This window comes from Suillus fuscotomentosus (genome assembly GCF_016647785.1).
Source record: "Suillus fuscotomentosus strain FC203 chromosome Unknown F5891scaffold_108, whole genome shotgun sequence".
Taxonomy (NCBI): Eukaryota; Fungi; Basidiomycota; class Agaricomycetes; order Boletales; family Suillaceae; genus Suillus; species Suillus fuscotomentosus.
Window position 1 is genome coordinate 15406 of NW_024539620.1, and position 14591 is coordinate 29996.

The 14591-nt window shown below is 46.9% G+C and overlaps 4 protein-coding genes across 4 annotated transcripts; 2 read left to right on the top strand and 2 right to left on the bottom strand.

The window, feature by feature from the left end:
- Positions 1-178: 178 nt before the first annotated feature.
- Positions 179-1616, bottom strand: F5891DRAFT_1208123 (uncharacterized protein; the record flags this gene model as incomplete). Its single annotated transcript, XM_041369099.1, has 4 exons — positions 179-260; positions 314-459; positions 658-968; positions 1022-1616. The coding sequence occupies 4 exons, from the start codon at positions 1614-1616 to the stop codon at positions 179-181; spliced, it is 1134 nt and encodes a 377-aa protein (XP_041218667.1).
- A 4606-nt stretch (positions 1617-6222) lies between these two features.
- Positions 6223-7852, top strand: F5891DRAFT_986166 (uncharacterized protein; the record flags this gene model as incomplete). The annotated part of the gene is made up of 9 exons (XM_041377708.1): positions 6223-6360; positions 6409-6621; positions 6676-6917; positions 6987-7029; positions 7081-7230; positions 7290-7383; positions 7417-7451; positions 7535-7716; positions 7774-7852. 9 exons carry the CDS (start codon positions 6223-6225, stop codon positions 7850-7852), a joined length of 1176 nt encoding a protein of 391 aa, XP_041218668.1.
- A 208-nt stretch (positions 7853-8060) lies between these two features.
- On the bottom strand, positions 8061-10144 carry F5891DRAFT_1196815 (uncharacterized protein; the record flags this gene model as incomplete). Its single annotated transcript, XM_041368373.1, has 10 exons — positions 8061-8198; positions 8255-8437; positions 8502-8651; positions 8706-9074; positions 9131-9378; positions 9428-9455; positions 9512-9735; positions 9795-9875; positions 9937-9978; positions 10036-10144. 10 exons carry the CDS (start codon positions 10142-10144, stop codon positions 8061-8063), a joined length of 1572 nt encoding a protein of 523 aa, XP_041218669.1.
- A 167-nt stretch (positions 10145-10311) lies between these two features.
- F5891DRAFT_1131381 (uncharacterized protein) lies at positions 10312-13597 on the top strand (the record flags this gene model as incomplete). Its single annotated transcript, XM_041364661.1, has 8 exons — positions 10312-10455; positions 10511-10895; positions 10941-11059; positions 11107-11397; positions 11618-12008; positions 12062-12268; positions 12290-13183; positions 13248-13597. The coding sequence occupies 8 exons, from the start codon at positions 10312-10314 to the stop codon at positions 13595-13597; spliced, it is 2781 nt and encodes a 926-aa protein (XP_041218670.1).
- Positions 13598-14591: the final 994 nt, after the last annotated feature.

Consider the following 14591-nt stretch of genomic DNA (forward strand, 5'->3'; position numbering starts at 1 on the left):
CATTCGATCCATTATTTTAGTCCCTTGAGAATTTTCGACAATTGGATCTCACTTTTCGCCAATCAGAACAGAATTTGCGTCAAGCAGAACATGATTTTCAGGCAGTTAAAATTTGTCCAATGCTATCAAATGAGTACCATTGGATCTGAAATCTAGACAATACAATGTGTGACCAGTATCAGTCCTCCGCCATACCATCAATATCGAGGAACATGAGACTATCGGCTGCGCTAGGTTCTTCAGTCTTGCGCTTCGACCCACTACAACACGATGGAATCAGACAATGACAAGTGTCGAAAAAGATAGAACTCACTAGACAGACTTGTACAGCGAGTGTACGAGTACGTGAAATTTGCGCTCGCTGGCCTTGAAGATGCCATTCAACATGCCAACCAATGTCCGATAGATCCCGCCGTACATGTCCGAGTTGAAGTCTCGGTCGAATTTTTCGGAGGAGTACTGCATCATCAGAGAAAACCTCCTTCACAAAATGGCTCAAAAAAGAAGGAATTTCAGGGAATCTGTTAAACTACATGTATTTCGAGAGTATTTCAACGAATCTGTTAAATTACATGTATTTCGAGAGTATTTCAACGAATCTCGTTATATTCCTCAAACAATAGTTAAATAAGCGTGTCGGTCACTGAACGAGTTTACAAAGAAGCTGGGACAGAGCTCCAGAACGGTACTGCTCGTCCATTCACGAGGTACTACTGCGCCGAAATTTGGAAAAAGATGAACACTCCTGCGGATGTCCGATACATCGATAATGCTTGCAAGACGCTCTCCATGACGCATCAGACGGCAAATTTTGTACAGCCCATGGTGTGATTCAGGTTGCTGGAAGGGTGTGAACCATTCCACATACGCAAGGTGGGCGGGTGGTTTTAGAGGTCCAGCGGGGAATAACAAATTTGTAGCTTGACTTGTCAGCGTGAAGACGACGCGAACTTGCGCAACACGGTATCCTTTTTGGAATAAAGTCAGATTAACGGCCGTGTTCACACAAATGCAAACGTACCATTCACGCCCGTTATCCCACCATCCCCTTCGTTGACCAAAACAGTATCAAAGCGTGCGGGGATCGTGTGCCCTCTCTTGTCCTTTCGCGATGGTTGAGAATGCACAGAATCTACTGTTACACTCGAGTCCTGGAACCCGTGAGCATCGATTGCGTGAAATTTGATCCTGTGGAATGTAGCCACAGCATCAAAGGGAAGAATGATATGAGCAGCCTCTCGTTCCAGTTGCGCTGCAGATAAACCAGGTTGATTCCTGCCAACCACATAACGAGCCAATGCTGCTGTGAAAAAAGTGGCGCCATAGTCCTGCACAATGTGATCCAATGGAACACGTCTGACGGTCGGGTGTTTCGTCATCTTGATTGCCCGACGATAATCCATGTCTGGTGGTGGCCTTTCTTGCGAGGCAAGATCACCAACCAGACGCCACTTAACAAAGTTATCATGCCACAACATCTTCTCACGTCTTTCGAGCCAGAGCGTCATTTGACTATACTCGTCTTTATGGTTGGTAGCCCTGTAAGCATCCTTCGTGAGGTCAATATGTAAGCGTTCGGTGTACTCGGTGTTGTAGTTGTCGGTCGTGCCATACATTTTGATCATATGTACATAGTGACGGAAGGAATGAAGCTTCGGGAGGTTGAAATTCGATCGGATCCCAAGATCAAGGAAGATATCCTTGTTATCGTGAAAGCGTGTCAAGGCATCATCGAGCAGTGCTAGAGTTTGATCTGTGTGAGAAGGGTATTGAGCAAGGTAAAGGAAATCAAGGATGCCGCGAATGGCACGAGTAAGGCGACCATTATTGAGATTTCCAGGCAACTGTATGCCAATGACAATACCAAGCAGGAAGCGACAGATCTGGTTATGCTCTGTTCCACTAACACGTGAGAGGTGACTGATTCCTTTCAGAAACAAGCGGATGTTGTGGTTTGGGGGAAGCCTACGACAACGAGCGTCGATCTCAGCTTCGCTACATGCCTCCTTGATCCACTCAGTGAGGTGCTTTATGATACCCTGGTAGAGCTGATGCAACACATCCGGCGTGATGGATTGGAATATGTTGGTGTTAGTGATGTTCAAGGCCCGGCTTCAGGCCGTGAGCCGGGCCTAGCCGGGCCCACTTAGGCCAAGCCCAGCCGGGCTTTGTAGACGGCCTATGAAGGCTTAGGGCCTGGCTCAAGTTGTGTCCAGGCCAGAGCCAGGCTTTCAGGCCACGGCTTTCAGGTACGTTTTCGTTCAGTCGGCTATGACCGTGAAACTGCAATAGTTTCAAAGCCTCAGCTGTCTAGGATAAACTAATTTGAGTTTTTGAATTTTCAACAGGTCACATCCGCATATGGTGCTGCGCGTCTATTCCGATGGCGAGGAACCACCTACTAGTACGGCACGCCCTAAACGTGTTGCTGTGCCATCAGCGAAGGTAATTTGTGCGGATAACGCTGCTGATCAAGAATTAGCTTCACACAGGCGAGCTCACAATGATGCAAGTCGTGCTGCCAATGCTCCCTCTGTCATTTCTGTGGCAATACCTCTGAATCCCCCAAGTACCGCATCTCCTACGAGTTCTCGTAGCCACAAAGTCACCGTCGTTGAGGTTGACGATAACGACAATGATATCGAGCTGACAGGCAGCACACACAAAAAGCGACTGACGAAAGGTGTGTTTATACTATTTTGTTGGATAAGTACTGACTAATGCCTACATCACTACAGGCAAAAAACGAGCTTATAGCCCTGATCCTCCCGAACACGCAAATGAAACTGAACACGATGCAAGTCCATCAACTGGTGAGTTTTCCTACCGAACGAAACAGATACATAATACTGATATCTATTTGACATATGTAGTCAACGCACCGCATGCAACTAGTTCAGCAAACCACTCTGACGAAGTTGATGCTGACGGCTTCCTCAAGGATGTTCAAGTCATGAGCATTGACAAGGCCTCTGAAAACCCACGTCAAGAGCAGCGAAGTCGCGACATCACCAAGTTTTTTTCCGAGCCTTACACTGACAAAGGCAAGAAGCACCGGAATTGTCGACTGTGCAGGTAAATTTACATTTCTGTCTCATGCACATTGTACTGACTACGCTATAGCAAGAAAATGAAAAAACCCGTTGCTTTTGTCAATGAGGTGACGACTATGCGACGCCATATGGACGCTTCGCACAGGGTAAGTATTGCCAACCCGAGAAAACATGCCACTAACTGTTCATTATAGAATGAATATCTTACATGGGCCAAAGCTGAGAAATTTGTCTCGATGTTACCAAAGGACACCAAGCGCCGCAAGCTAGACGCTGCTGCTGACTCTCAAGCACGACTCGATGCCCACCTCCGTGAGCCGCAACCAAAGGAACAGATCATCCCATACTCAGATGCAATCTTCCGCGAGGCCGCCATTGAATGGCTGATTGAAACTGACCAGGTATGTTTTTTTAATTTAATTCTGGCAATTGGACACTTATCAGTTCACTGCAGCCTATTGACGCACTCAACCACAAGTCCTTCAAATATATGATTGATGTAGCAGCACGAGCTACCAACGGTGTCAAGCTACCTAGTCGATCAAAGACGCGCCGAGCCATTATCGACCTCTTCAAGCGTAATCTCACCAACCTTCGCCGACGGTTACTTGTAAGTCATTTGTTGATTTTTTTGTCGTTATTTCTAACACGAACCACAACAAGAGCAACACTGTCAAAGGACGGATCAATTTGACATGCGACGCCTGGCAAGCATCGAATGTCGATGGCTATTTTGCCCTCACTGGTCACTGGATCGAAGAAAGAACAGTCGGTGTTTGGAGCGTTCAAAGTGCCCTTCTTGGCTTTACTCGACTGAACAACGCTCACAACGGTGTCCGTCTTGGTCAAGCGCTGTTCAAATTAGTTAAACGTGTTGGGATTGAACATAAGGTAAGTAAAATTCTAGCTTCATAACAGTGTGGCACTGATGAAGTTTCAGATTGGCTACATTACGTGCGACAATGCAGCCAACAACGATACCATGATGGAACATTTCGCCGTCCACATCGAGGCACACACCAAGAAGACATTCGATCATAAAAAACGGCACCTTCGGTAAGAGTTTCTATGTCTTGTTTATTACTACCAATTCTCACATATATTCAGGTGCTTGGCCCACATTATCAACCTCGCAACTCAGGCGCTGTTGTCCACACACAGCAAGTCGAGGCACTACGATGCCACCCAACCTAACGACGATTTGCTTGCCCCCGCGACTCACTCCACACTTGAACGAGACGAGGTTGGATTAGTCCGGTCAATCTGTGTCAAGGTTTGCCGTCCGTCAAATGCACATATGTTTTGTTGACATTGTTCATTGTAGGAGCGCTCCTCAGCTCAACGAAAGGAACTTTTTCAGAGTGTCCAGCGTCGAGACGAAGATGGCCACACGCCAATCAAACATCCACAACAGCTGCTTCTCGACATGAAAGTAAGGTGGTCCTCAACATACACCATGCTTCAACGTGCATTCGAGCTGCGAGATGTAAGTTCAATTTAGGATGTCAATGTTGTTCCCGCTGATGTATATTATTAGGAAGTTGACTATTTTGTGGGCCGGCTCGGTTTGCAAGAGAAGGACTCAGCTAAACGGAAAAAGATTATGGACCTTGAGCTATCATCTGAAGAGTGGACCTGTGTTCAACGTCTGCTCTCAATCCTTGGTGTATGTATTTTTATCTTACAACTCGAGTCGCGGCTCACGTTGAAACTACAGTTTGCCGAGTTGTCGCAGCAGTCCTTCTCATCTGAACAAGGACCAATGCTTCACTTAGCATTGCCTGCATTGGAGTCGTTGCATAGCGCATGGTCTTCACGTTCTGGACGTATCAAGTATCTCGATTTTGCGGAGGGCCTCGATGCTGGTATTGAGAAGATTACGAAGTATTACGAGAAGTCGAGTAGTTCTGACGCCCATATTATGGCGATGTGTGCGTCGTTCTTTCATGTACATAGTATTACTCCCACTGACTTTCCAACGACAGTTCTCGATCCGTCACAAAAGGAGACCCATCTTCGCAAGTATTGGGGCGAGGAATTGCTTGTCGAAGCACACAGACATGCAGAGGAGATGGTAAGTAAAGCTCTCGTCACAACACACTCACTAATGGTACATCTAGTACAAAGAACAGTATCTCGAAATGTACAGCAACGATCCCGACTCTAGGAATGGTGTCGAAGTCAAGGTCAGGAAGACAGGGAATCGCAAACTCGATGCTCTGCTGCAAGAGCTCTCTGACGGCGAGGATGACAGTGACTCGATGCTGCAGCCCACCCTAATCTCTCGCACAAGTTCCACAAATTCTGTCACTCCCTCCGAAGCTGCGAATGAGCCGTGGCGGCACGACTTTCACGCTTACCTCAACTCCAAGGACCACCTTGGAGATATGACTATTGTGCAGTGGTGGGGCATCAACGCACCTCGATACCCAGTCTGGGCGTCACTCGCGCGTGACTTCCTTTCCATTATGGCCACATCCGTGTCCAGTGAACGTGCATTCTCATCTGCTGGTATTACTATCTCCAAGCGCCGAAATCGTCTCAAACACGACATCGTCGAAGCACTGCAGTGCTTGAAATGCATGATCAAACATGATCTCCTGTTTCGCAAGGACCCATCTGTTGCAACCGAGTTCGTAGATGATGCATTGTCTGAAGATAAGACTCCTGCTGCTCTCAACGAAGATGATGGGTGGGATGATGTTGCTGAGGATTTATGTGAGAATGAGGAGCTGTTAGAATCAGATGACGAAGATGTTTCTATTCAAATGTTAGATGAAATTTGATTTACTTGCTATGTTTTTTGTATCACAAGGCCCTAGGCCCAAGCCGAGCCAAGCCCCAGCCGAGCCTGAGCCCTACCATAGGGCCTGGCCTTGGTTTGAAGCAAGCCCCAGCCCTCCAAGGCCGAGCCGTGGCCACAGCTTTTGAGCCGAGCCGGGCCTTGAACATATCACTAGTTGGTGTGCGGGAGATCCAGCCAGAATGGTTTGAAGACAGGCTTAATGCCACACTCCTGGCACGCTGGTCTCCACAGGTCATAATCCTCGTCGACGAGGGACAATGCGGCAAGAATTGCATTGAGGTCTCGCAGGTTTACCGGGAAATGCGGACTTCCCAACTCCTTAGTCGAGGTCGTGAGAGATCAACGCGCTCTTCGAAATCAGCCATGGTGTCAATTGAAGATAGTGACACTGTTAGTGAATACGGAGAGAGTGACGATGCATCTGAAAAATCAGACAACGACATGGAAGTTCCTGAGGATGATGACTTTGAGTCACTCTCCCAGGAGGAACTCATTAAAGAGGTACTTGACCCCATTGTCAGAAAAATTGAAATTGACCTTTTGACATAGATTCCCCATTTTGTGCGCACGGGTAGCAATGTATCTGAATGGATGGCCTCTGGCACTACTGCTGGTGTTCCTCAAGTTGATGTTGCTGACAAAGCCTCTGATGGTCATTCCAAGCCATATTACCATGAAGCAACAGCCGTCACCAAACACCAGCCAGACAAGAAGAAAGACAAGAAGAAAAAGAGCAAGCTAGAAGAACGACAAGACCTTGAGGTGATGTGTTCCACTGCACACTCCCATGATTCCGTCTCACATCACACTGTGTAGAGACCTAAATTTGTGGAGACTGTGGTGCCGCCGCGGCCAGCTTCAGATGTCACTCATGTGTCAGCTTCTGAGTCTGATCATTCTTTTACATGGCCCATATTCACAGATCTAGTCTACTCAGCAGACGGCTCTATCAACCTCAAGGCTCAAAACACCTGGATACAGAATGTGTTGAAGGCCGCCATGTTCGAACTCAAGAAAGCCTCTCTCTTCGACAACGCATTCCCCAACATCACTCAGAAGTGAAAGATGGCCCTGGAAGCGGTCCATACCGCTGCCGGGAAGCGCAAGGAATATGCGATATTAAAGAGGATGAAGCACGACTTTGATTACGCACTGGCTCTGGCTGGGATCGTATGTACTCTTTTTGCATGGTTATTTGAATGAAACTAATACACTTACAAGCCGGAGGGACGAATGAGCTCCTTCCGCACCAATCTCAAGAAGCTCGCACATCAAATTGTTGTATCACATTTTGGACTCCAGAAAGGCTGCGCTGACAAGGTAGAAGACCTTCTTAAAAGTCACAAGTATATTTTTCCAACCGATGCCAAGGTCTGTTTAGTATTTTGTTATCTCTCTCTTCATTTCTCTGATTCTCATCTACTACCCAGGGTAAGGTCCTTGGGGACCAACCGTTTTGTGATGAGGCTACCATTGACATCATCCGATTGTCATTCTTTGATGGCGGCGAGGACTCATTTGGCAGTCAGTGCCATGATGATTTCGTTTCTGTCTTAGATGGAAACAATGAGCCAGAGCTACCGGTGGCTATGGTGTGTTTGACTGCAACTATGGTAGGCACCGGCTGTGATACTGTTTCAAACTCTGTATACTGACTACATAACATTCTCCACAGATTTATGCGATATTGAAGGATTGGAGTAGTGGCAACCCGCCTTCAAATGCGCAAGTCAAATCATTCAATGCCTCCTCCCACGTCGGTGTTTACAAGGCTCACCAAGCGACTCTCAACCGCATCTTCAATGGTAGTATAAAGAAGTACCATGCACTGATGGCACGGCTTTACAAGGCAGTCAGGTGCGTCTTGCTTGTGCCATTCTTCATTGTTGGGCACTCTGACTAACTCAACACCAGTGCAATCGAGAACTCGGCATCCACTGCCTCATCAAGCACTTGCGACTATCTCGATCTCGATGCAATGGTCGAAGAATAAATCAAGCTATGAATATGGCACCGAGTCAGTTGCTTCTCAGTTTGCTGATATTTTCTTTTCTTTTCACATCTTTTGATTGTGATATCTCGTTTTAATCAATGTTTATGTATGTCGACTTCAACCGAATTCAAAATAATTTGATGGTATTCGAGGAATAATGACTGAAAACTCAAAGAAATTCGAAGAAATTCGAAGTAATTCGAAGTAACTACGACCGAGCTTGAGAAATCTGGTCGTACTCGATTTCACTGGATTTCACTGAAATTACGAGGAATTCTCCAAAAAATTCTGAAATTACCTTGTTTTTGTGAAGGAGCTTTTTCCCGATGATAATGACGGAGCACACCTTGAATTGTGTGATTGATTAATACATATAACATACCCACAGCAATTAAAACATACCGCAGCGCTAGCAAGTGCCACCATCGCGACAGGCAGCTCAACCTCGTCAGGATGATCATCAATTGTTGATGTCAGATGGTCATGCCACTTTACTCCCGCTGCGAGCTCGTCGCTGAAGAATGCATCCTCGATGGTGTCCAAAATCGCCGGCGCTTGAAATGGTTTGGTTCGGATAAGGTCCCCCTGTAATGTATGAAGCCACTGGCATCAGCTCAAACATAAAATAGACGATAAATCTTTGATGAACCTTCGCGTTCACCGGATAAATGTATGCATTGTTCTTGAGAAGGTCCGCGACCCTGTCATCAGCACCTTTCGTGAGACCATAGTGGCTTGCCACATGTGCTTGTGCAACCTTCCTGATGTTCCCGCGAATGGTGCCAATACGACCTTCAGGCTGCAAATGAGTTGAGAAGACAGTAGTAAACTCAAGGCAACATAATACACATACCACGGAAGATAACGCACGTACATACTTCGCATCCTTCGTAAGCCGTTTTCTCACATCTACGAATTCCTCTCCATCTTTCGCACATGACAAGAGTATGTCGGCCATAATTTTCCTCCTTTGCTGGAGGTCCAAGTACGCATTTTCGAAGAGGATGTACTCGTGAAGGCAGGTAATCAAGGCCCGCAGCAAGTCCTGGATGTGAGGTTGCTGCTCGGTTAAATTGACCTTACCGGAACTGCTATATACGATGCGACAAGGCAACCAGTCATCTTCGCGTGAACGAATAGACCGCGCTGACACTGCTTCGTCATCTGCAGGTGGCCCACTGGTGGTGTCATCAACCTTGTCTGGCGTGCACCAAGTTGGTTTCTGAAACAACGAGTGCAGTGAGTGAATGTTCAAGAGAATCAACGAGACTCATTCACCTCTTGTTCTCTTTGCTTCAGGTATTTACTTCCTTTTGACAGCGCCCCTTTCTGATTGGCCTTACTGGTCTCTTTCAGCTTGGAAGAGCGATAGCGAGGGCCGGATTTCTTCATGTTAGTAAGCTGACTGTTCCCGGGCCCTATATCCTCCACAGCAGAGTCCATGGTACGAACGGGGTCGTCATTGTCAGAGTCCGGTGATGTACTAGGGGGGATTGAGCTGAATGATGAAGCCGCACTGCGGCTGTCTAAATGAGAGTGTCACTTAAGTACTGGTAGGAGGAGGTTGTCACATACCGTCGTTATGTGTAGTAATTTGAGGACGCTATGCAAATAATGAAGACACTCAGATGTAAAATCATCGATAACAATAGCACATACCTCATAGTCTAGGGTAGCCTTTAGCTTGTCACCAATGAGTCCCAGAATACTGTCATCATCTGATTCGTCGAGTTTGTCGTCTGACTCGGCTCCAGAATCAGATTCGGCGCCATCGCTTCCATCAACCTTGAAGTCGTCTGAGTCAGACTCGAAAAGTTGCGCCGCTGGCTGTGGAACACTGCTCTTCCGTTTTCTGTTCACAGGGTCAGTATTTTTTGGGCCCGCTATGGCATATAATAAATCAGTGTGAGTTCACAATAGACCAAACTCTGATGAAACTTACAGGTTCGTGCCTGCTTGGCATGTTCAGGCTCAGCCGTGCTCGATGCGGCCCGCTTTCGTGTCTTCTTGTCTGGCATCCAAACTGTAATTTGCTCAAGTGAGTCAGAAGATGTGGCTCGACTCAGACAGCCGTTGATGTGCACCTTGATTTTTCAGTGCTGTGACCTTGGATTGTCGGGAGGGTCCTTTATGCCAGATGTTCAGGTGCATTAGAAAAACAAAGCGACACTGAGAAAACGTACGACTTGGAGCAGACTGGGAAGCCAACACTTCTGGAGTAGCGGTGGCCTCCACACGTCTCTTCAGCTTGGCTGCACCCATTGCAGCAGCCTTTTCGGTCGGAGTCGACATTGAAAAGATCTGATAGAGTGAGAGAAAAAGAGAATTGGGTCAGTCGGATGTGCAACTGAAAAAATTGACATTGACACTTACAAATTTGGACTTCGAGGTTCCGAGGTTCCGCTATATCCCGACATACTTTCAGCCAGAGCCACTGAAACCGCTGCAGCCACAGCACCATGCCAGTCTGTGATGGCTGTGGTTGCACATTTAGTGAGAGTGGGTACTCACGTCACCTTGCACAAACCAGGAATTCTGCCTGTGTTAGCATCTACGAGGACATGCGCAACTACATGCCTAGCAGTCCAGGTCACTCACCACAGGTATATCGTTATTGCATTGTTGTCGCACAATGCTGACGCAAACACTGGCACCAAGCCCACCAATGATGATGGGCTGCACAATGATGATGGGCCGCACCTATTTGAAGGTGATTTTTTCAATACTACACCGGACGACCTTGAATGGCCTGTAGACGATGAAGATGATGTTGAGGTGGTGGGTGATGACGATGAAGATGAGGAAATTGAGGGCGAAGGTGGAGTGGCTGAACAAGAGACATATTGGGAACCTCCTAGTATGCAAAGTGCCGAAGAACCGGAGATGAATGAGAATATTCCCATGGATGAACAAGGCAATGCTGACGACGACATTGATGGCCAACGCACTCGTCGTCACGAAGCCGAACTTCCTCTGGACCATCACCCTCATATTGCAACCTTTCCGCTTCGCACTGCTGGAGCCACAATTGATGAAATTGTTAGTGAGCAAAATGGATATCAGTCGTATGGTGAAAAGATGAGTGAAGATGGAATTAGCTGTGTCTGGGCCCCGTTCACCTCACATATTGACTATGAAGTTGCCCAGTGGGCCAAGCTGAGGGGGCAAGGTTCGACTGCCTTCTCAGATCTACTTAACATTGACGGTGTGAATTTATGTTTTCTCTGGCAATACTATGGTACTGACTTCAACAGGTTTGCGAACGGCTTGGCCTCTCTTACAGGAATTCTCGCGAGCTAAACCACATTATCGACAGCAAAATCCCTGCCCACCGTCCTTGTTTTAGGCGCCAGGAGATCCTGGTTGCTGGCGAGGCCTTTGATGTATACTTTCGGGATATCCTACAATGCGTCAAGGCACTGTTCGGAGATCCGGAACTTGCACCTCACCTGGTATTTGCCCCCGAACGACACTATTCCGATGAGGACAAGACTCAGAGGATATATCATGATATGTATACAGGCAATTGGTGGTGGCATACGCAGGTGAGAGAACTAATACATGACTTGGGGCCTTGCACTAATTGAGTTGAATGTATAGAAACGTCTCGAAAATGAAAAACCTGGCGCAACTATAATCCCCATCCTGCTCTCATCGGACAAGACCCAAGTCACGATGTTTCGAAACAAGTCAGCGTACCCAATTTACATGACTATCGGAAACCTCCCCAAAGAAATACGACGACAACCCTCTCGTAACGCGCAGATACTTGTTGGTTATCTTCCCACAACAAAGCTGGAGCACATCACCAACAAAGCAGCACGGCGTCGTTGTCTTGCGAATCTTTTTCACGCATGTGTCCGTCACATTGTTGAGCCACTCATTGTGCCAGGCAAGGATGGGATGTCAATAGCCAGCGGTGATGGAGTCCTTCGTCGTGGTCACCCTCTTTTGGCCTGTTATATTGGAGATTACCCAGAGCAACTCTTGGTGACTGGGATGAAGACTGGAGAGTGTCCGAAATGTGATATACCTTCGACGGAGCTTGGGAGCAAAGATCTACCTTTTGAGATGCGTGATTTGGATCAAATCTTACATGCACTCGCTCTCGTCGATGAAGATCCGACTCAATTCACCAAGGCTTGTCGAGATGCAGGTAAGGTTTTTTGACTATGTTTTACCCGTTTCTGACTCTTGCACTCATTTCAGGAATAAAACCACTTTATCATCCTTTCTGGGAGGGACTCCCGCACTGTAATATATATAATGCAATCACTCCCGACGTTCTCCACCAAATATATCAAGGCCTTGTCAAACACCTTATCTCTTGGATCAAATCAGCTTACGGCAAGGCCAAAATTGATGCGCGGTGCAAATGTTTGCCTCCGAATCACAATATCCGCCTATTTATGAAAGGTATATCAGTTTTGTCGCGAGTAAGCGGTACGGAGCACCAGCAAATATGCCGCTTTCTTCTGGGCCTAATCATTGACATCTGTTTGCCTGATGGGGCATCCCCTGTTAGACTGATTCGCGCAGTTCGAGGCCTCCTCGACTTCTTATATCTCGCGCAGTACCCATGTCATTCGGATCTGACATTAGAGCTTCTGAGTGGTGCACTGAACCGATTTCACGACAACAAGTCTATCTTTGTGGATCTAGGTATCCGATCATCATTCAACCTCCCAAAGCTCCATTCTTTCCGACACTACGTTACGATGATTCGAATGTTCGGAACCACTAACAATTATAACACTAAATATACAGAACAACTTCACATTGATCTAGCGAAGGATGCATACTGCGCGACAAATCACAAGGACGAATACATGCAAATGACCCTCTGGCTCGAGCGACGAGAGAAGATGCTGTGGCACGATAAATTTATTCAATGGCGTCTACACAATGGTGCTGCCCCAGCTCATGTCCCTCAATCGCGTCATCCCCTACCCCACTCCGACCTTGTATATCTGCGACAATCAAAGCTAACAAAAAACCCATCTGTTAAACGGGTGACATTTGCGTCCCTAGCTGAGCAGTATGGTGCTGTACATTTTCAAGCTGCTGTGGCTCGTTTCGTCGTGCAAGTGACACAGCCTGATTTGACTGTGAGGCAGTCTGAAGAGGCTGCCTGCCATGTCAATCTACCATTCCAGTCAGTTGCGGTATTCCACAAGGTCCGCTATAGTACTGTGGGTGATGATGGCATGCTAAACAATGTCACCGTTGACGCAATCCATGCGAGACCTGCCCGACATGACTGCCACAACAGGAAAGTTCCAGCGAGGTTTGATACTGCACTTGTAAATCTGGGCAATGGCGGAAAAATGGGTGTTGAAGATGAGTGTCTTGATGTGTGTATGCAGGGACACTTCGGCTGACGAATGACTTGCAGGATATCGTGTTGCGCAAGTTCACGTGGTCTTCTCACTGTCGGCCAATGTCAAACGTGCACTGTTTGGCAATGTCAATGTGCCTGACCACCTTGCTTACGTCGAATGGTTCACACCATTCACTGCACCAGACATTAACCATGGAATGTATAAGGTTTCACGCGCACTTTATGATGGTGACAGGCAATCCAGCATTGTCCCTATTCGCAATGTTCGACGGTCCATTCACTTAATACCCAAGTTCGGGACAGTAGCTCCACGTGAATGGACTACGAGCAACGTATTAGACCGGTGTAGCACTTTTTTTGTAAACAACTTCACTGACCGAGATGCATATGTAACTGTATTCTAGTTAAATAAAAGGCTTGTTGTACACACTTCAATGGCCCGGCCGATGACTGATATTGGGTCTCTAGGCATTGACAGATGGTTTCTCACGGTTCGGTCTTGGTGTGCAAATTTTTTCTCCATGTCGATTCAATCTCTTTGACTATCATCTGCTCGTGTTTTACGTGTATCAAGTGTCTTGTTGGATATATTTATGGTGCGCAGGTTCCACTTCTAAGCTACAGATACTCTAACTGACCAACTTGCAGGACTGGATTGCGGAGAAAGAGAATATAAGTCCCAGGAAATGGTTGGTTGATTCTGAGGGTAAGATCATTCATTCTCACTGCCAGTGGACTTGTAGCCCGTGCTCGCCTTCCCCAGGCCTGGACTTTGGCAAACATAAGGCACCAGTCTCACCCATCAAAAAGTAAGTCGTTGATCATATCATCGTGTCAGCAGATTCTTACCAAGTGACAAGGATTAAAAAACCATTGATCTGCAGATTTCCATTGCCAGAATTTGTGATTAGCGCTACCCCTGTGACAGAAATACCTGAAACTCCTGTTCCACCATACCGTCAAACTCTGGCCCCTTTAACTGTCTCTCAAAATTACATGTGTAGACTTGTGGCAGATCGTTGGGATGCTGAAATCAAGCGGTGTGAGGAGGCAAGAAAGGCTCATCTGTTGGAAGTCCAGCTTGCTGCTCACGGCATACGTAAATTAGTATAATAAGATCACATTCGAGAAAACGAGTACTAGTACTCCCAATGTACCAAACAATTTTCCCTCACTTGCGCGAATTCTGTGGCCCTGTTAACACATTAGTCAAATTTGCTGAATATTGGATTGGATTGACGCACATTCTGGAAAACGGTACATGATTTTCTATGTTTTACAAAATATGATCCAATTTTCGCCAATATTAAAAGGGGTTTTTTGCTGATGACATCGAATCCGATCCGGGGATTCTCGAACAGGCCACAGTCAAAGATGATAGCGACTTTGAGGAGCCCC